Below are 20635 nucleotides of genomic sequence, written 5' to 3'. Positions count from 1 at the left end.
AACACTTGGAAGTTAAAACATTTTATCTGGCTAGTCTAGAAGTCAACATATTTTATGATAACTGTATTTTGTATGGGACATTTCCTAGGAAGAAAGAATTATAATATATATAATTCAGTCAATGGTTATATTTAATGGGTGAGAATTTTTTATTACCTTGAGAATCTGATGAAAGTTATGCATTCTGTCTTCAGAAAAAATATACATAGGCATGTACACTCCAAATTTTACATTTAATTACAAATACCTACAATCTTACATATAATTATATTTTGCATATAACCCCAGTAACCTACAAAGGAACCATGTGACCTTGGGCAAGTCGTTTTGCTGTTTTGAGATTTAGGTTCTTGGTTTTTAAAATAAAAGAGGCTGAAGTACTTGGATTTTAAGGATCCCTCCAGGCTTTTACATCCTCTAACGCTAGGTCTGCACTTAGGAAAAGGGAAGCTGATCCTTTGATTGGAGCTGCCCAGAATTGTGGCTTGAGGGACATTAGTGTAACAGGTTTTGAAAGATAGAAGAGAAACATCCAGGGAATGCATAAAAGTATTTCCCATGAGAATAATGTTGGAAGAAAGAAAGATGATGGGAGGAGAGGAAGAAGGAAAGAAAGTTGTTGAAATTGCCTATTTATGTGCATTAGGTGGATGAAGACTTGAGTCATAGGACCAGAAGGAAATTCTCCTCTGAAATACAAAGGAAGGAGTTAGTTCATCTCAATAAATTTCAATAGAGCAAACATGGTATAGTGAGACACAGTGAAACATTGATCTTATCCTCGACTCACTGTTTGGAGAGTCTCCCTGGAATAAATGTTCATTTGGGCTCTCCATCCTGGACATCTCCATTTTGGGTATATGCTTTGCTTCTTAAACTTATATTGCAGTCTTGTTAAGCCAATCTCTCTCTATATAAAAGAGTAATATGCAAATCGACCAAATGGTGGAACCACTGCTCGACCAGTCGCTATGAGGTGCACTGACCACCTCTCGGTCCCTCCCCCCGGCCTTCAGGCTCCGATCGCCTGAGGGTTAATGGGGAACAGGGCATGGGTGGCGGCTGGGGGCAGGGCCGACAGCTGGGGGAGATGGCCCTGATGACAGGCCAGGCCTAGGGACCATACCTGCACACGAATTTCGTGCGCTGGGCCTCTAGTGTGTGATAAAAAGAAAAGCTGACTCCTAAGACTCATTTATCCTCCAAGAAAGGAATGTTAATGTTCATCCTAGAGAATTGGATTAACCTTATAAGGATATTTCTAAATATCTGACTCATTGAGAGTAGCTTTTTAAAGCATTGCCATGAATTTGTTGTTTCAGAAATCATAATAAATTAGGACTAGAAGGAAGAAGAAGGGAGAAAAAGGAGCAAGACTTCGGGGAGGGGCATGGGAGGAGAAAGGAGCTGCTAAATTGTTTGGGTTTCATATCCTTACCTACACTTGCTTTGCAGAATTCCTATAGGATGCCAGGTTGGGAATAATTGTTTTTGCCAAGAATCAAACCAAGCTGGAAAGAAAACAAATCTGCAAGGGTATGGCAGCTTGAAATGAACTGGCTCTGGTATTTAAATGATACAAATTTGACATAAAGGGAACACTGGTGGTGGGAGTAGCCTTCCTGGGAAAGGCAGAGAGAAAGTGAATACTCAGACTAATGAGTTTAGATTGACTTGTAGACCTTTGTCCACTCCCAGAGGTAGGTCCTTGTCATGGAGGTAGCAGTTTATCTTTGCTGGGGTGAGGTGTGATCTCTGGTACTGGAGAGAGAGGGAAGAGGAAGATAGAATATTTAAAATATACTTATAAAATACATACATTAAGTGTGTTAATATATAAAAAATACCATTGAACTAAAATTCATTTTGTTCAGCAAATATTTTTCAAGCACTATATAAAGTACTAGGTGCTGAGCAAATGTCAATATTTTAAGGATCTGCCACCATAATGACCTTTAGCTTGGCATTCAAGGCTCTTTGAAATAAGACTCTGACCATTTTTCACAGCTTTGTCCGAGATTGTGTGGCATACTTGAGGGAACTGCACCTGGTTTTCTCACCATTGATTAACACATAGTATGGCTCAATAAGTATTTTACTAAATCTCCCTCTATAGGTTTTCTCTGAGTTCTACCTCTAGAACACCTTCTTGGCTCCTCGTTGTTCTGGAAAGTGACATCCATCCTCAGTAGTCGCTTCTGTTTGCACTGTACCTTCTACTCATGCTCCTCACTGGCTGAAGTTGTACCCATCGACCTTGGGTAGATGAGAGCCCCGTGTGGACTGGGTTTTCTGCCGGAAGCCAATTCCAGCATGTCATAATTACAAGAGTTTCATCAAAAGGTTGATGAAACTTGGGGGCTCAATAAGGGCTGAGTCACATATGTGATCACCTGTTGGAGTGGCTAGAGGGCACTTCCCCCAAGACTCCCAATGCCTTTCAAAATTATCTTTCGTCTTTGGACTCTTACTTAATCTACGCACAGCCTTTCTCCAGATTGCTGAACCCTTCTTAATGCCGGGACAAGAACCCCGGCAGTCTTCCCCTACATTCCTCGTTTAATCTTCACTGTAACCCTGAGATAGATAGCAAATAAGCCACTCAAGTTACTTAAATTGACTCTCATTTTTGTAATTACCAATATATTTTTAAAGTTAACTGTATATTGGTCTTCTAAATTGGAAACTGGTATCATTTGTCTCAAATAGAAGGTAACTTAAAAAATAATTACAGCCCTAGCTGGTTTGGCTCGGTGGATAGAGCATCGGCCTGCGGACTGAAGGGTCCCAGGTTCGATTACGGTCAAGGGCACATGCCCAGGTTGTGGGTTCGGTCCCCAGTTGGGGACGTGCAGGAGGAGGCCAATCAATGATTCTCTCTCATCATTGATATTTCTATATCTTTCTCCCTCTCCCTTCCTCTCTGAAATCAATAAAAATATATTAAAAAATAATTACCTTTTAAAAAAAACGATCTATGAAATAAAATGGCTTTCCTAAGGCACTGGCTAGCTGAGACGTGCTCTTCCCTTGTTGAGCAGGGGAACTAGCCTGTGCTAAAGCGGTGTGGACGAGAAGAGCAATCAAAACCGTTCTCTTGAATGTGATAACCTTTTTCTAAAGGCTAAGGAAGTGCTGAAGAGAACAGAATTTTCTCATGACATGATTCAGTGTTTAATTGTGGTGCCTGTCCATCTCCTAACATTTTCTAAGTACCGCTTAAATTCATCTTGTATAACTCGCCCGCATTTGGGGAAACACTGAGGTGGCCTATTTTTCAGGTGGTGCACCTGACACAGCGAGAAGCTAAATAACATATTCATGGTTCACACATTTCGCTCATGGCAGAGCCCAGGATTCAAACTCAGGTCTGATACCCGAGCTGCAGGCAGTTTTCTTAGACTCGGAAGATCATCCGGTGCAGCCTCTTTGTCATAAAGAGAGGTTGTCTGTTCTGTGGCTCAAAGGGGTAGAACGACTTGCCTAAATTCACTCCCCATTTGTGATTGACTGAAAATTAAAATCTTGCCCTCTTGCCTTTTTAATCCAAGCTTCTTTACACCAGAATTTTGGGTAATAGTATAGTGTCCTTTTAGGAGAGGAAAAGGAAATCATCTACAGAAGTCTATCCTTCTCTGCTTAAAATGGAACCCGAATCCTTGAATATTGGACTGGCCTCATTTACTTATTCTTTCTGTTGGTCCAATCTGAATCTTAAGGGGTTTTTCAACCTAGTTTTTTTCTCTCAAATAAAAATTGCTTTTTGGTTGTAGATTCCAATTGGAAGGAAATCACAAAAGTCCTGAAGGTCGAGTCTTTTCTTAGAACCACTTCCTTTACGCAAAAGTGCAGAACTCTATGTTAATTTCGGCCAGATAAGATTGATTGTGATACGAGGCAGGATTTCCCCCCCTGTTTTTACCTTTAATGATTGTGTTAATTGTAGTAAGGAACTTGAGTTCAAGATAAAGAAAGCCTTTGGTCAAATAGTGTTTTTTTTCAGTTGTCAGCCCTGCTTGCAGGATTTGTAAATTTAGGGGTGTTAGACCACTTTCCAGTTTCTGACTCTAGTCACATTTCACATGATCACAACATGGTTTTCTCCTCTGCTGAGCAAATGGAGGGTTTTCTGACACTTGGTTCAAATGGCCTCCATCAAGGGGAGTGGACGTGCCCTGGAGGCTGCGGGACACCCTGTCCTTAGGTGGAGCTCCACTTGGGGACTCCTTGGTGCTCACCTGATGTAGACACTTAGCAATGGCCCCTTCGGAGACTGAACCGTTTGGACTTTTAATGCCCCTATAAAACCACGGTTGGAAAAAGGAGGCTGTCAGGAGTTCCACCCCTGAGTGTCCTTTCATCTTTCCTTGAGCACTTACTAATCTGGCACAGAAAATGTTTGATTTGTGAACATCTTAATGATAGTAGGGCTTTCTAGAAGGCATACTCAGAATCATGATAATCCTATATAATAAAAGGTTAATATGCAAATGGACCGAACGGCTGAATTACTGGTCACAATGATGTGCACTGACACCAGGGGGCAGACACCCAATGCAGGAGCTGCCCCCTGGTGGTCAGTGTGCTCTCTCACGGGGATGGGGTGGGGGGCGGGAGGGTGCCGCTCAGCCAGGAGCCAGCTCAAGGCTGGCGAGCGCCTCTGCAACAGCGCTAAGGATGTCCGACTCCCCAGCTGGCCTAAGCTATCAGTGGACATCCCCTTAGGGCTCCCGGACTGCGAAAGGGCACAGGCCGGGCTGAGGGACCCTCCCCCTGCCCCAGTGCATGAATCTCGTGCACCGGGCCTCTGGTATTGGAATAAAACAGATCTATTTCTTTTGGGAGAATCCTCCCAGACTTCAAGTAATGGAGTTCATATTACCAGCAATTTTTTTTTTTTAAGAACTAACATCCTTCCGTTTTTGTTTTTCAAAATCACAAGTATGTGGATTTAAACTTGTGATTTTATTCCTCTTTCTTCTCCTAAATTTAGCCAGGCAGCTGGCAAAGTGGTTTGTTTTGGTTATCACAGAGGAGTTCAATTATCAAGTTGGGAGGGCAGGGCTAGATCCTGTGCTTCTCTGACTATTCTGGAACCCTGACTACATTCTCACCTACCTCACCAGGCTGCAGAAACAGAGGTGTCTGGCTCACATGACACATGCCTGCCCTCCCCAAGAGCTAGCTGGTGAAAGAGGACCTTCCGAAGAAGGTTGCTGGGTTTGGCCATAGACTCTGTGAACTAGAACTGGACAAGAGCCCGGAGATTAGAGAACTGGTTTGGGCAAAAGTAAAGGGAATAGTGTTGAGGTAGAAAACTTGTATTCAGGTGTTGATATGCTTCATGAAGCCAGTTCTTGACTTGAGCCTATGACGTTAGAGCTCAGTGTTCCTGACCGAAGCTGACAGTCTGGTATTGGGGTGGAGCCCCTAGGAGAGGTGCTCTTATTAGCATGTTTCCAAGGGCTCTAGAGCCTCAGTCCAGCGAATGACAGGCTCTTTGCTCACGTGAAGTCAATGAAAGTGAATGTCCTTTCCAACAAATTAGAGCGGCTTTGAGAAAAGCCAGATGACATGCACTCCTGCCTGAACTCGTGTTGCTTTGAACACAGCTGGAAAATTTGTCATGGTTTTAGGCTACCCGAACCTTTACTTTTAATGAAATTTCTGACTGGTTACTGTAGTGAACCTATTTTTACTCTTTTCTCCCATCCCTGGGGTCTGACTTCTGAGGGCTTCATTCTACAAATGTTTGCGGAGCACGGAGTCCTCCTGGGCACTGGGCTCAGCGTGGCAGAGGATAAGAAGAGGCTGAGACACGTTAGCTCGCTGCACAGGACTCACAGTTTAGCAGGGAGCACCTGCTACGCTGGTGCTCTGGAGAAGATGATAGGAAGAGCTGAAAAGAGGAAGGAATTATAAAGCCAAATTGGTAATTGACATCGAGGCCGGAGTAAGTAGGGTAGAGAGGAAAACTCAGGTGCTGAAGACTGGAAGGAAGCTTGGCAGTGTGCCTCCGCGGAACCTGGGGGCTGACTTCCATGAGTGTGGAGGGAATAATAGGAGTGAGTGGTGGGAGCCCCCAAAGGGGGTATTATGGTAAAACAATGGCAGAAGTGGTACTAGAACACCAGGGTAACCCTCGCACATCCTCCACTGAGCTGGGCCCTGGGAAGATGTTCAGTTTGTTCTGGAAAGTCCATTGGGGTTCGGGGGTGTGTGTGTAGTACCTTCTGTGGACAAAGGAGATGGAAGAGAGATTCCTTTAATAAACCGCCCACTCTGTGCCCCACCCTTGATGAGTGCTTTACCCTGTGAAGTCAGCTGCACTAATCATAATGGCTACTGTTTACTGGAACTGGCTAAATGTTTTATGTACATTACTAGCTCTATTTTATGGAAAGGATACAGGGGTTCAGAGTCCCTAGGGTCCCAGAGCTGCTAAGTAGCAAGAGTCGGGATTCAAACCCAGTTTTCTCTGACTCCAAAACCTCCCTTCTTTCTACTGGGCCAGTTAATTTAAGAACATAAAAAGAGTTAAGAATGTTTGGGGGCGTTTGCTGCATGGTGGTAGGGGGCCAAACAAGGGAAGGCAGCGGAGGGATTTGGGTTTGTGTATCCCCCAAATCCTTTGAGCTTTTCTGTAAAAATAAACCCTTTGAGCTGGGAGATGATAGTATGTCTGAAGACGTTGACCCTCTAAGAGATGTAAGCCAAACAAAACAGTTTTTGCTGATATATTCACTAAGCCTTTTATCCTAAAATTCTCTTGGAAAACCCCGCCTGCAACAGCAGGGAACATTATGCGACCAAGTTTATCTGTAACTATAGGGCTGTTGGTGGAGTCTTGTTTTTGCTGGTGCTTCTATAGCTCAGGGTGTTTGACCAGTAGTTCCTTCTCCGCAGGTCCCACTTATTTGGGCATTTTGATTGTGGTTGAAAAGTTTTGAATTTTTACTTTCTGTGACAGGTTGATTTCTTTTTCTAGGGGAAAGGTTCTTTTTCCTTTGTTCTGCGTACACCCAACCAGGGAAAAGGCAAATAGTTGTATTGTTTGGTGAAGCCCTCCTTTGAAGGTTGCTGTGTGTGTGTGTGTGTGTGTGTGTGTGTGTGCGCTCAGCGGAAATCAGCCGGAGGAAGAAGGGCTATCTAACCCTTTGTTAGAATTTCTCCATAATTCTACGATGAGACAAGAACTGGGTTACAGTACAGATTTGCTTTCAGAAACCCTGGCCCGTGGCAGTTTGAGAGGTCTTGAGACTGAAACTGGAGTGTTGAGTGTTGAGTAGGATCATGATAATAGATTTAAATTTCTTGAGTCTCCTTTAAAATAGAATTGTTGACGCTTGAGAAATTAATGCATCTCAAAGGCCAGTTACAGATTTCTACAGTATTCGTGGATCTCTTCTAACTTTTAGTTTTTATGTATTTATTTCATAGCCCTCATTTTGAAAACTAGCTATTAGCAAATAATTTTGTCCAGGAAATGGAATAATGTATCCCAGGGTATAAGAAGAGTGTGCAGTTATCTATAAACGTATTGCTACTAATAACCAAGTAGAGGTGACACATTTGGTAATTTCAAAGAAGTCCCTCTAAATTACAGAGTGCTGGCATTGATTAAATTCACTGGATCTATATTATTTAACTGGGTAGTGCAATAGCAGAGTTGACAGAATGGTTTCATTTTATTCTTGGAGGACCTCTTATACTCATTGCCTCCTCAAATTTGAGTATTTAAATGTTATCGTTTACTTAAGTAGAATAAAATTCCATGGGTGACTGAGGACCAGCTCTTGGTCTCTCTGCAGGGTTCTAATGGCCTAATGGCAACTATAAGGGCAGTTTTACTTAAATGTGGGTCTACAGGATGGTTGGGAATGTGCAGGGGAATTTAAGGGTTAGTAAGGATGACCTTAAGGCTCGAGAGCTGAATAGCACCTGGAGGCCAGAAAAGTTAAACTGAAGCAGTTAAATTAGCCTCAGGCTTAATAAAGCTGACAAGTCAGTCTGCTGGGGGAATCACAGGATGACTGAAATCCCCACCGCCACAGCCATGTCTTCAGTCATGGGCGCAGTAAGCATCTTCCGGCCTGGTCTTCTGACTTTCAGTTACCTCATGAGCCTGTTTCCTGAATGTGGCTATATGCTCAGACACATATGCTCAGAGGCTATGAGAGAACAAACCTTTCCCCAAGCAAGCACATCTGTTGGGCTTCCAGGACCCTCTGCACCTCTCTGGAGATGAGATGCACAAATCTGTAATTCTTGCTTTTGCATCCACATCTCATGAGTAGGCAATCGGTTGAGCTTCAGCACCAATACATTTTCGTTTGTATGTGATATAGTTAAATCCTGCCTTACATCTCTCTCCTGCATTGTGGGCTCCTGGCTAGCTGTTTATTGATAGAAGACATGTAGGAACAGATCCATCAAGGGAAATACTGATAGATGTCAGAAATGTCAGTCTCACTTCTGGTAACCATCTGGAAATTTGCCTGACAGAGAAGAATACACACATACACACACTTATTAATTAATCTGGAGTTTCGAGAAATGGCTTTCATAAAACCACTGTTTTGATGGATGAAAATGAGTTGCTCACCGCACATTCTGGGTTATGAACTATTCAGAAGAACAAACTGTTGTGGGAGAAATACCGTGGTGGGAAAGGGCATACAGCGGTTGTTTTGGAAGTTATTTCCTGAGAAACCTAGGGGCCGGCTCTTACTCTAGGGGGTGACTTTGGGCAAGACACTTTTTGGGGAGCTTCAGCTTCTCTGTAGAGTGGAGCAGGTGTGAGGTGAGAGCGGGTCTCCGAAATCCATCGAATTCTTTCTATCTCCTAATACAAGATTTTAATGTTGAAGGAAATGTAATAAAAAAAAATGCTCATGTTGGCACTGCTAACAGGAACTCTTAATTTGTTTAAGACCACTGCGGGCATGTGAGGCCATGCCCTCTAGATTTAGGGTTGAGCTTCTATCTAAAAAGAAGAGGTAGTCACGGGAAGTAGTTCCTGTTTTTTTGTTTTACTTTGCTAAGTGGGGGGGAAAACACACCCCCATCTTGTGCTTTCAGAATGTCTTCCTCTCCCCCTCTCCTTTCTTTTTTATATTTCTTATCTCTCTTTGAAACTTATCTGTGAGGTTCAAAAGGGCGCGTCGTTTTGGTGAGATGGGGTGGAGGGGCAGTGTGGTAGGTGCTGACGGGGGTCCTCACTTCCCCCTTCACGCCAGCTTCCTGTGAACGGATATGTTTTTCTTTTGCCAGCATCACTGAGTCTCTCTGGCATTTCCCGTTTTGGTTTAGGGAAACGTTAAAAGAATTCACAATTCCAGCTGTCACTTGGAGACCCCTTTGCAAGTAGCATATGGCCTACCCTCTTGTTTCACTGTCCCCAGGGTGTCTCGGCAGAAAGGAGTCACCCTCCCCCTATTGCTTTCTGTCCCCTTACTCTGTTTTATTTTTCTTCATTATTCCGACCACCCTCTGCTGTAACCACCCACTGTTATTTGTAAATTCTCCACTTCCTTGCTGGAGTTCCTTGAGAGCAGGGACTTGGCTTCTTTTGTTCACTGCTGAATCACCAGTGTCTAGAACAGCGCCTGACACATAAGAGGAACTCAATCAGTATTTGTTGTGGCGAATAGAAGTCTTGTAAAGTTAAGGTCACAGTTGTTTGTTCAATGAATAGATGGTGAATATTTGATTCACTATTCACCTTCCTGGGGAATTACACAATAATCAAGCTTTACACTATGCAGTTCTTAGGTCTTCCAAGGTATGATTGGACTTGTGGAGAATGTTAATTATTATAATGGAAGGCAAGTTCTTATTCTGGTTGCCGGGGTGGAGAGGGGAGGAAAAGTCAGGCTATTGATGTATATAATTTACATACAATTAAGTTTATCCTTTTTAAGTGAGCAGTTCGGTGATAAATGGGAATAGTTATATAACCACTACCAAAATTGTGATGTGGAATGTTTCCATCATTCTGTGCTCCTTTATAGTCTGTCCTCTCCCCCACCCATAACCACTCTTCTGATTTCTGTTCCTATTATTCCATTTTGCAGAATGTGAGAATGAGCGGAGTCCTGCCATATGTAGTTTTTTTGTGTCTGGCTTGCTTCTAATAGCTGAGGCTTTTGACATTGGTCCATTCTGCTGCGTGTATCAGTAGGTTGTTCCTTTTTATTGCTGAGTAGTATTCCATTGTAATGTATTTACTAGTTGATGGACATTTGGGTTGTTTTCAATCTGGGCTGTACTGTATAAGACTTCTACAAAAATTCATGTACAGTTATGTGAGCATACGCTGTCATTTCTTTCAGGTAAATACAGTGGTTCCCTTTATCTGTGGTTTCATTATCCGTGGTTTCAGTTATCCACAGTTAACCACAGTCCAAAAAACATTAAATGGAAAATTCCATGACAAAACAATTCATAAGTTTTAAGTTGGCTGCCATTCTGACTAGCATGATGAAATCTTGCACCATCCTGTTCTGTAAGGCCTGGGACATGTATTATCTCTTTGTTAAGCATATCCACACTTTATATACACTGAGTGGCCAGATTATTATGATCTTTGAACGCATAATAATCTGGCCACTCAGTGTATATATATATATTAGACGCCCAGTGCATGAATTTGTGCATGGGTAGGGTCTGGCAAGCCTGGCCAGGGGGAGGGGACATGGGCGGTTGGCCAGCCTGCCTGCTGGTCGAACTCCTGGTCTAGGGGACAATGTGCATATTAGCCTTTTATTATATAGGATATACACTGAGTGGCCAGATTATTATGTGTTCAGAGATCATAATAATCTGGCCACTCAGTGTATATTCCTTGCCTGTTAGTCCCTTAGTAGCCATCTCGGTATCAGATCAACTGTCACCGTATGGCAGGGCTTGTGTTCAAGTTACCCTTATTTTACTTAATAGGGTCACATAACTTTTACTACACTATCTGGTCATAATTGCACTACTTGATTATTAGTGCCTGTGGTTAATCCCTTCCTGTGCCTAATTTGTAAATTAAACTTTACGGTAGGTATGTATGTATAGGAAAAACCATAGTCTAAAGGCTTTGGTGCTATCTGTGGTTTCAGACATCTGCTGGGGGTCCTGGAACACCTCCCCTGTGGATAAAGGGGCACTGTTATACCTAGGGTGGGACGGCTGGGCTGTAGCCTCAGTCTGTGTAACTACAGGAACTGTTGGGCAAAGTTGCTGTTCCATTTTACATTCCCACGAGCGGTGTATGGGAGTGCCCATTGCTTCACATACTCGCTAACAGTAACAATTAAAACATTTTAGTAGTTCCAGTGGGTGTGTTGTGGTAGTTCCTTGGGGTTTTTAAAAATTAAATTAATTTTTTTAATTTTATTATAACGAAACCCGGTTTTGCTTGGGGTTTCTCCTTTTAGCCTAAGGGAAATCTGTAGGTCTATTGCAAAAGCAATTAAAAATGGGAGGATTTTGGCTTTCTCTTCTCTCTTTTTTTTAATGTTATTTTTAAATTACAGTTTACATTCAGTATTATTTTGTATTCAAGTGTACAGCATAATACAAATCCAGTCAAGTGAGACAATCATATACTTTACAAAGTGTTCCCCCAATATTTCCAGTAACCTCTGGCGCCATGCAACGTTACTACAATATTGTTGATGATAGTCCCTATGATGTACTTTATACCCATGACTGTTTTGTAACTGCCAATCTGTACTTCTTAATCCCTTCACCTCTTTCACCCAGTCCCGATATCCCCTCCCCTCTGGCAACCACCAGTCTGTTCTCTGTAACTATGAGTCTGTTTCTGTTTTGTTTGTTCGTTTATTTAGTTCTTTGGATTCCACATAGGAGTGAAATCATATGATATTTGTTTTTCTTTGAATGACTTATTTCACTGAGCAGAATACTCTCTAGGTCCATCCAGGCTGTCACAGATGATAAGATTTCATTCTTTTTTATGGTCAAGTAATAACTCAGCAACTAATGATGTTGAGCATCTTTATTTTAGAAGGTCATGTTTTAGCAGTCTGTTGTATTTTCCAGATATGAATAGCTTTAAGATGGCATTTGAAGTGAAAATTTCTTTCAAACATTGGCCAAAGTTTGAACGGTCACTTCCTCCAGGTACAAAAGAAAGGTGAGGGTATGGAAACTGTTAAATTTGGACCAGGGTGGTCCACCTGTGTGACTAACAATGAGACCTGGCAAGAGTACAGGGAGCACTTGGACATGAAGCGTGGCCAAAAGCATGTCCGTGGCTCCCCTGGCCTTGGAGGGCCTGCTCCATGCGTAGCTATACCTGCTGTTTGTGGAAAGCTGACCTAGATTCAATTACATTTCCCTGGACGCCGCAGGAGTCATCTGGGAAACTCAGCAGTCCTCTGTGGCCATCCCAAGTGTGCGGTGGAAGCTTGCTGAACATGGAGCTCCCTCTCTGGGGACAATTTGCCCGAGTTAGTTAATCAAGCTTGAGAAATCAGTTACTGCATGCCCAGACATGCCACCACCCTTAGAGTCTGAAACCCTATTTCTCATGTCCATCTCTTAATTAATTAATTAAGCAGCAGTCCCCGAGTGCTTACTCTGTACCAGGTACTGTTTTCCTTACTAGGGATAGGAGTGGCCCCTGCTAGCACTCAGAATGTGGGAGACACGCAGCAATGGAAAGCAGGGCACGGGTGTCAGTGTCTGGGAGGGGACCAGGAAAGGATCCTGACCCAGTGACAGCTAAATGGAGACCTAAGCTAGGACCAGGGTCACACCAGGAAGTCCCAGGGACAGGAGAGAGTGTGGCCCAGTCAGAGCCGGTAAGGAGTTTTCCAGGCATCAGGTTGTGGACAGTGTTGAGCGAGGAGTCAACAGGGACACCAGATAAACTACAGTGAGGATGGAACTTGATCCTCAGATGGTGGTTTTAAGTGGGGGAGTGGCGTGCGTATTCATGTACTTGGTGCAGCTGAATAGCGTTGGTTGCTCTGTGGTAAATGGATGGGGGTGGGGTAGGACTGGGGGCAGGGAGCGCATCGACGCGGCTGGTGCGAGTGAGAGTGGCCTGTGGACTGGCAGTGATTGTGAAGTGGGATCCTTTCCAGCCAGTAACTGGAAATGTGCAGAAGGGCAGGAGTGAGTGTGCCGCTAGCTCTGAAACATTGAGAAATCTAGTACACAGCACTGCCTTCTTCAGAGCTTTCAGTTTGTTTGTTCTCTCGCCTTTTGGGAAGCTGATGTAGAAATGTCCCCTTGGCTTCAGTTACCTGAGCAGAGGGGTTTGGGCTCTGCCAGACCCGCTTCTTTGGACAGAATTGCTCCTCCCCGTGATCACTGCGTTTTGAGGTGGGAGGAGGGAATTACGTGGGTGGCCGGGGCCATGCCAACGGGGGGACGGGAACTGGGGCAAGAAGCCTGCCTGTTTGCACCCAGCAAAGCCAGAGCCGAACCTTCTACTGCCGCTCTGGGCTACTTCTTGCTAACCCTATCTGAGGTCCCTTGGAGGGTCCCTAGGGTCAGAACCAGCATCTACAAACCCACAAACTCAAATTTTAGAAAAATACTCTACCCCACATCTCCTCCTTTTATAGAGGTGTGTCTTCCCTCCTTCTGAGATTCTCCACTCAGGGGTAGGGGAGGCAATTCTGTGCTTTAGACTCCAACACTAGGATATTTCTATATTGTCTTTTCTACTCTGCCCTTCCTACCTTTCCAGACACCCACCCGATGGATTTGCTAGAAATAATGGAATAGAAAAGAATGTCTGGACAGCATGGAGCCATTTCTGTGCGGGAGGATACCGATAGAACAGAGAAAGATAAGATAGGAGAGAAGAACTTGTTTCCAGAAGGCTTGGGCAAGGGTACATAGGTGGGAAGCTGGGGCTAATGCACCTCTGGGCTTTCTGTACGAGGTTCCACTTTCCCTTTTTAAATTACAAACTTGTGTTCTAACCTCCTCATTGTCTGTTGCCTTGGAAATCTGAAAAGATTCATGTCGCTTCTGAATCAACTAAGCGATTGCTGGAGAGTTGCTTTTGCAGGAGGAAAACTAGCTAATAATTTATTTCACTGTTTCTGGAATGTAAGCCCTGTCCTAGGCTACTTCGGGAAACACTGGGGTTACAGGCACAATGACACCCTGCTCTGCGTGCTCAGAGGCCAGTTACCTTTTAAACAACAAATTGCAACCTGACTGGGTGCTGGTTTACCTCTTCCTCTTTTTGGAGTGAGAACTTTTAGGATATATACACATGTCTTGAGGATATCAGAAGAACTCCTAATTTGTTGGATTGCCAAGGAATGAATTTGAATACATAATGGATGAATGGGTCATGCCTTCTACACAGATCCTGCGAATGCCCTCCACTCGCTTTTCTTCTCTAGAAGTTTTTAATCCAAGTGTTTGTGGAGTGGGGGACAAAAGGGTAAGCCTACTAGGGGCTGGCCTTTGCGCTGAGATCTGATTAGCACTCGTGGACTTTCAGCCTACCACCTTGTTTTGTGTCCACAAGTGGTCACTACATGCTTAGCTCTTTTTGCTGACCGTTCCTCATGCCTAAATCCCACTCCCACCTCACTCCACTACCCGCCACGATGACTGACTGACAGCCACTTTAGCAGTCAAGTTGGTTTCCGCCGAGGGTTCATGGCTGTGGAGTGCCAGCTTTAGCCTGTGTATCCCTCCCTTCTTCTGTTTTTCGTTTCTCTGCCCCTCCCCCAACTGTAACTGTCGTAGGGCTATTGGGATTATTCCAGCATTAAGTGAGTACGGTTGGTTGCGTGGGCAGTTGGGACACGTGGACATGTGGTATCCCCTGTTTACGAGAACCTCCCCTTCTCCTAGCGCGGCAAAGCAGGCCTCCACGGAGGCACCTGCGACACGTGGCAAGGAGCAGCTGGGCCCTTCGTGCAGGTGCAGATGGAGCAAGGCCAGAGGGTACAGATGCCTGGGCAGTGGGAGCCTGTCAGTCTCACAGGCGATGCTCCCCACCCGCCTTAGCGGACTTGTTTCTCCACGGGATGTTGTTTTTTCTTTGCGAAGACACGCAGCACGGGGGTTGCCCTCACCACCTGGGAGCCAGGTGTCAGTAGCATTGCCTCGGTGTTTATTCACAGCCATCCTAAAACACACGGGGGCTTTCCAGATTGGGAAACTGCTTTGCCAGTGGTGTTGTTTATCATTTGAACGACTCAACAATGTTGTTTGAGCGAATTGAAGGAAATGGCATAAATTACACCAGGTTCAAGGCAAACTTTATAAATGCCGCTGACATTTTATGTGAGGGGAGGCATTTCCGTAGGGAAGGGAGCCAGGTCCCTGGGATGCCAGGCCGCCACTTCCACACTCAGTGTGTCCACCACCTCAGATTGCTCACTTCAATCTGTTTGCATACGTGTATTTTTTTCCTCCCCAAATGGTCACACCCGTGGAGCGAAAATGATTAGGATTATAGCAGCTAGCTCCCAGGCTGCCCCCAGAAAAGTGCCAGAATCCCTGTGCACTGGAGAAGCCCCAAGGCCGGAAGTCGGGGACTCATGACCTGTTGGGGACCTATTGGGAAGCAGTCATGACGCAGGGCTGGGATTGAGGGCTCAGGTGAGGGGGCTGGAGCAACAGCCCTCATTGGCGTATGTCTGGCTTCGCAGCAATAACTGACAGCTCTCTCCCTGCCTGCTTTATCTTTCAGTTAATGACCAGCCACAGCGTCTCTGCTGTGAGCTCTGGCCACTGCCTCCACGCTCCCAGCCACGCTCAGGTTGCGGTGGGTGCCAGCTGAGCTAGCATGGCGTGCTGGCCTCAGCTGAGGCTGCTGCTGTGGAAGAACTTCACTTACAGAAGAAGACAAACGGTAAGCTTGGGTTTCTTGGGGTGGAGGGCATTCTCCCATGCTTTACTTTGTGGTTTTGAGTTGGGAATTGGAAGAGAGGAAAGGAAGTCTTGTTGGTTTTCTCAAAGTGACTGAATGAATGTGGCCCTGGTGGGCTCTATCACTTATTATCGAGGGCAGAAATGTTAGCTTTGGGTTTACGCTAGTGCCCAGGCGTGAGTTCCGACCTCTGGAATGTGGCACAGAATTGCCCCCAGCCGTTCCTTCGCCTCCTTTTCCTACAGCTCCGGGGGCCATGTGGCTCTCCAAGAGTGGGCATGGAGGGAGTTAATGGCCCAGCTTGTAGAGAGACTGGATCTTTTAGTGCCAGTGTGGACTCTCTCAGCTTTGACTGCCAGCCTGGAGGAAAATAAAACGGAACATTGTTTTATTCCTGTGGAGGGTTATAAGCCATTCACTGCCTGGATGGGGCGGTAATTCTTAGATCATCTGTAATGCGTAGGTGAAGGGTATTTTTCCACAGAGGGAGACGAAAGCTGTAAGGCATGGTGAACTCCTTGAAGCTCAGTGCGGGCTCTTTGCTTCTCTATCTCTGAACACTCTTAGAAATCCCATCTACTCTCCTGGGTAGCTGTACCTCTCTGTAGTTAGCATCTAAGTCTGTTTTCTGCCCTGCCTTTTTCTTGAATTCTGAGCCTGCACCCTCACTTGGCTGTGTTAACAGAGCTTAACGTAACCAAAATGATCATCTTTCTTAGACTCAAAGAGCTAGGAGGGACCTTGGAGATAATATAGTTTCTCAGACTAGAATACTATTTGGACCTTTTCTAAAATAAAAATGTTAAGGTCCGTTTGTGTTCATTAAATTTCTTTTAATTATAATTTACTTAAATATGTACATATGTGAAACTAGACACCTCCCCCCTTATTGTATATGCTATTATAAACCATATGATCACTTACAAATTAAATGCAAACCAAATCGCAAAACCAATGCAATTCAAAGGAATGTAGTAAGACAGCTGACATTGTTTAGCCCAGTGGTCGGCAAACTCATTCGTCAACAGAGCCAAAGATCAACAGTACAACGATTGAAATTTCTTTTGAGAGCCAATTTTTTTAAACTTTAACTTCTTCTAACGCCACTTCTTCAAAATAGACTCGCCCAGGCCGTGGTATTTTGTGGAAGAGCCACACTCAAGGGGCCAAAGAGCCGCATGTGGCTCGCGAGCTGCAGTTTGCCAACCACGGCTTTAGCCGAACCCAAACCATGAGGAGTGACGTGAATATGGTAGGGGATGCTGTGGTGCCATCCTGTGAGTTTGGACAGCCTATGTTCTGAGGGTTCAGTTCTCCAACCATTTTTCCCATGACCTTCATTTGATACCATTTGGCTTTCATTTGGTCCAATCTCATCATTCATAAATCACGTCTGCATCTGTTCCTTCCTCATTAGTCTGCTACAATTATGGTGCCAACACAATCAAACACAAATATAAACTTAGGCTTTGAAATCTTGTGCCAGAACTTGGTTATAAAATAGGCATTTGGAAAATCCAGATATGTTATTCTAGTTTGTTTATATGACCACGAAAACGAAAACACAACATGGTTAAAATTCTCATAGGGAACTCACATGTAATCCATTGAAAATATATCCCCTAGTCCCACCCCTCAATCTCCCCACAAACAGATTCTAGTGTGAGGAACAGCGATTTTGTTTAGCCCTTCACGTTACTAGTGGGGACCTGAGTCCCAAGGTCACTAATGAGAGAGTAGGAACTAGAATCTGTGTATCTAACGTATCCTGCCTGTCTTAGTGATAATAATAATGGTAAAATATAAGACCTAATCTATATATTTAAAGCCTAAGCGACCGAACGACCGTGGGTATGATGCGCACTGACCACCAGGGGGCAGACGCTCAACGCAGGAGCTGCCCCCTGGTGGTCAGTGCACTCCCACAGCGGGAATGCCACTAGCTGACGGATGGGCGCCATACGCAGGGCTCACGTTGGCTAGCGTGAGCCTCTCTTTATGGGGACTGACTGGGCGCGAGCCGCAGAGGGGCTGGGATGAGCCGGAGCGGCAGGTGGCATTGGACTGCCGCTTTCGGCCCAATCCCCGCAGGCCACGCCGAGGGACCCCACTTGGTGCATGAACCCGTGCACCGGGCCTCTAGTATTATATGAGGAAGCAAACACTTAGAATGAGCTTCCATGTGCTAGGCACTCAATAGTGCGTTATTAACTGGGTTAACCTTTTTGTGACTCCATGAAGTACTCATGTCCTTGTTGTGGCTGGGAACTTGCAGGGTCCCCAGAAGCACATGTCGGGTTCCAGCCCAGGCCTTCTGACTCCAGAGTGGGCGCTCTAAACCACTATGGCAAATTGCTTTTCAGTGGTAACTTTTTTTTTTAAAATCCTCCCTCTCAAGATCTTGAAGTTTCCGACTCCTTCACCTTTCCCCCTGCCTTCTGTGGCTCTTCCCAGATTCTGGTGTTCCCAAATTCATCTCTCATCCTCACTTCTTAGCTACCGTGTGGTTCCGATCTCCTGCCTCTTCCCATCCTGGTTGTAGCAGCCCGCGTGATAGGAAATCATTTCTGCTGTGGTGTGTCCATCAGCCAGTGAGTAGTGGGAAGAATCATACCATCTCAGCAATGAAAGGAGGTCTTCAGGGTAGTACAGTCCAAGTCTCCATTGTACAGATAACAATACTGAGGCACAAAGCAGGGAAGGAATTTCCCTGTGGTCAGCCAAGGAATCAGAGTCCTGTAACAGGATGTGGGGGTTGGGCCATCCAGAACGGACCTGTCTCCGCTGGTCTTGAGCGTGTTGCTTCTTGCTCAATGTAGCGCATGGGTTTAACGAGAGTTAAGATTGGAGAGATAGGCAGGCTTAGTCAAGGCAATTTGCAGTCTTATGCCAGAGTGCCTGTTGAAGGAAGAAGTAGGGACACAGCATCCTGATATAAAAGGGCTTTCTTAGATTGTATATCATTGCCTGCTGGCTGGTCCAGTTAGTCACCTCCCTTCCTGATTTATAAAAGATTTGCGTTTTGCTGAGCCAGAAAGAAAGGTGGTTTGTTTCAGGTCCCAGGTGCTTAGATTGTCAGAGTTGGAAAGATCTGGCCTGCTCCATGGGAAGTCGACAGAACTGGGGTTTGGGCCAGAGGACAGGAGTCCAGGTTGTGTCTTCCATGGAAGTAGCACAAGAACCAATTTCCTATAGGCCCAGCCTTCCCCGCCCCACCCACCCCTCCTTTTTTAAAGCAGGCTTGGCTTTCTTTGCACGAAAGGTTTAATGTCCCTGGATCTTAAGTTCTGACTGGTAGTGACATTCTAGTGCACCTGGCTTGGGTTTCTAGATGATACTGTTTAACATTGGAACCTGCTAAGAGTTTTGGTGCCACTTGGTTAGCTCACCTAGTCAGAACCAGTCCTTCCCATTAGGTGGGGAAGCAGTTTGCATTTCCATGATCGTTCTTGCCCACAGTGAACAGGAAATCATTGCTCATTTCCCTTCTTCTGCCACCCTGCAGTGTACACACTTGGCCCCAGAGCCCGGCATCAGGGATATGCTCAGTAAGTATTTGCTCAGTGAGTGGCGCACGTGTTACATGGGCTATTAGTTTTCAGGTCTCAAGGAGGCTCCCCTGCTTAGGGGCCTTGTGTGCTGCTGCCAGGAAGAAGAGAAAGACTATGGAGAAGCTGGGATCTGCCAGTACTCCCCTGAGCTACCCTGTTGAGAGGCGGTTGTTTGCCTTTTTGCTCTGTGTCTTTGTTTGCTGATGAATTCTGGGGACCTGTCTCCGGTGTCCCCTTTGTGCAAAATCATGGGGACCATCAGCCAGGGTTAGCTTTCTGCTGTTCTTGTTGGGCAAAGAATACGTTGAAATTGAGTTGCGAAAGTTGGGTGCAAAGCTCAGTTTGGGTTCAGAGTAACGGTTAACCTGTGTGGGTGGCAGTCATTCAGTACAAACAGGGCTTGGGGGACAGGAAGAGGGATCAGAGTTTTTCTGATCCTCATCTGGTATTAGGCTGAGCCAGAGGCCAAGGTCCCGTAGACAGAGTACGGCCATATTGCGCCTCCCCCCCCTCCCCCTTTTTGTTTTTTGCCTTTGCTATTAAATATTTTCTCAATTAGCTAGATCTGATGGCCACGTGGTTGGGAAAATAGATAATTCTAGTTATTGCATACATTAGAGTATCGGTATTTGGGCATTGTTTAATGATAGGAATAAGCTATCAAAAATTAAAACTCTTTATTTAAGAGCCATTATAGAATTTTACAGATTAGATGAAAACTTCCATATCCCCTCCCCATTTCCATTTTAACCTGATACACTTCTTCCCTGCCCTTAGTCTTTGGCAGTGATAGTTCAAATCCAAATAATAATTCTAATCATTATCTAATTCTAATTCAATTCTGACTGCAGGTTGGCCACCATATGCCATTGGGTTTAGGGGAAACTCATTTCTCCTAGGTTTTAGTTTCCCCTTCCGTGGAATGGAGAACATTAGAACAAATAGCCATTTATCGTTTCATTTGGGTAAATGTTTATGGAGCATCTACTACATGTGGGACAGTGAACTGGGCACATAGTGGTGAACCAGACATGATTCCTGTCCTTAAAGAAGTGAGAAAAGCAGGTATAAAACACATTATGTAAGTAAACATATAATGACACATTGTGATAAGTGTCATGAAGACAAACTGTGGTTCTGTGTTGGATACTGCCAGGCTGTGGGTAGGGACTTAATTTAGAAGGGAAGGTCATGACATTTAAGTTTCAGCAGCCAT

At 44.9% G+C, this 20635-nt stretch overlaps 1 protein-coding gene across 1 annotated transcript in view; it reads left to right on the top strand.

Moving 5' to 3' along the window:
- ABCA1 (ATP binding cassette subfamily A member 1) overlaps nucleotides 1-20635 on the top strand; it is a 112039-nt gene that overhangs the window by 6048 nt on the left and 85356 nt on the right. Inside the window, exon 2 of the mRNA XM_008141836.3 lies at nucleotides 15689-15850. Coding sequence (XP_008140058.2) covers nucleotides 15785-15850 — 66 coding nt within the window. The 5' untranslated portion in view covers nucleotides 15689-15784. The remainder of the gene's footprint in view (nucleotides 1-15688; nucleotides 15851-20635) is intronic.

Source organism: Eptesicus fuscus, chromosome 15 (genome assembly GCF_027574615.1).
Source record: "Eptesicus fuscus isolate TK198812 chromosome 15, DD_ASM_mEF_20220401, whole genome shotgun sequence".
In the NCBI taxonomy this organism is placed as follows: domain Eukaryota; kingdom Metazoa; phylum Chordata; class Mammalia; order Chiroptera; family Vespertilionidae; genus Eptesicus; species Eptesicus fuscus.
Note: the sequence above shows the minus strand (reverse complement) of the source record. Positions and strands in the feature narration are given on the sequence as shown.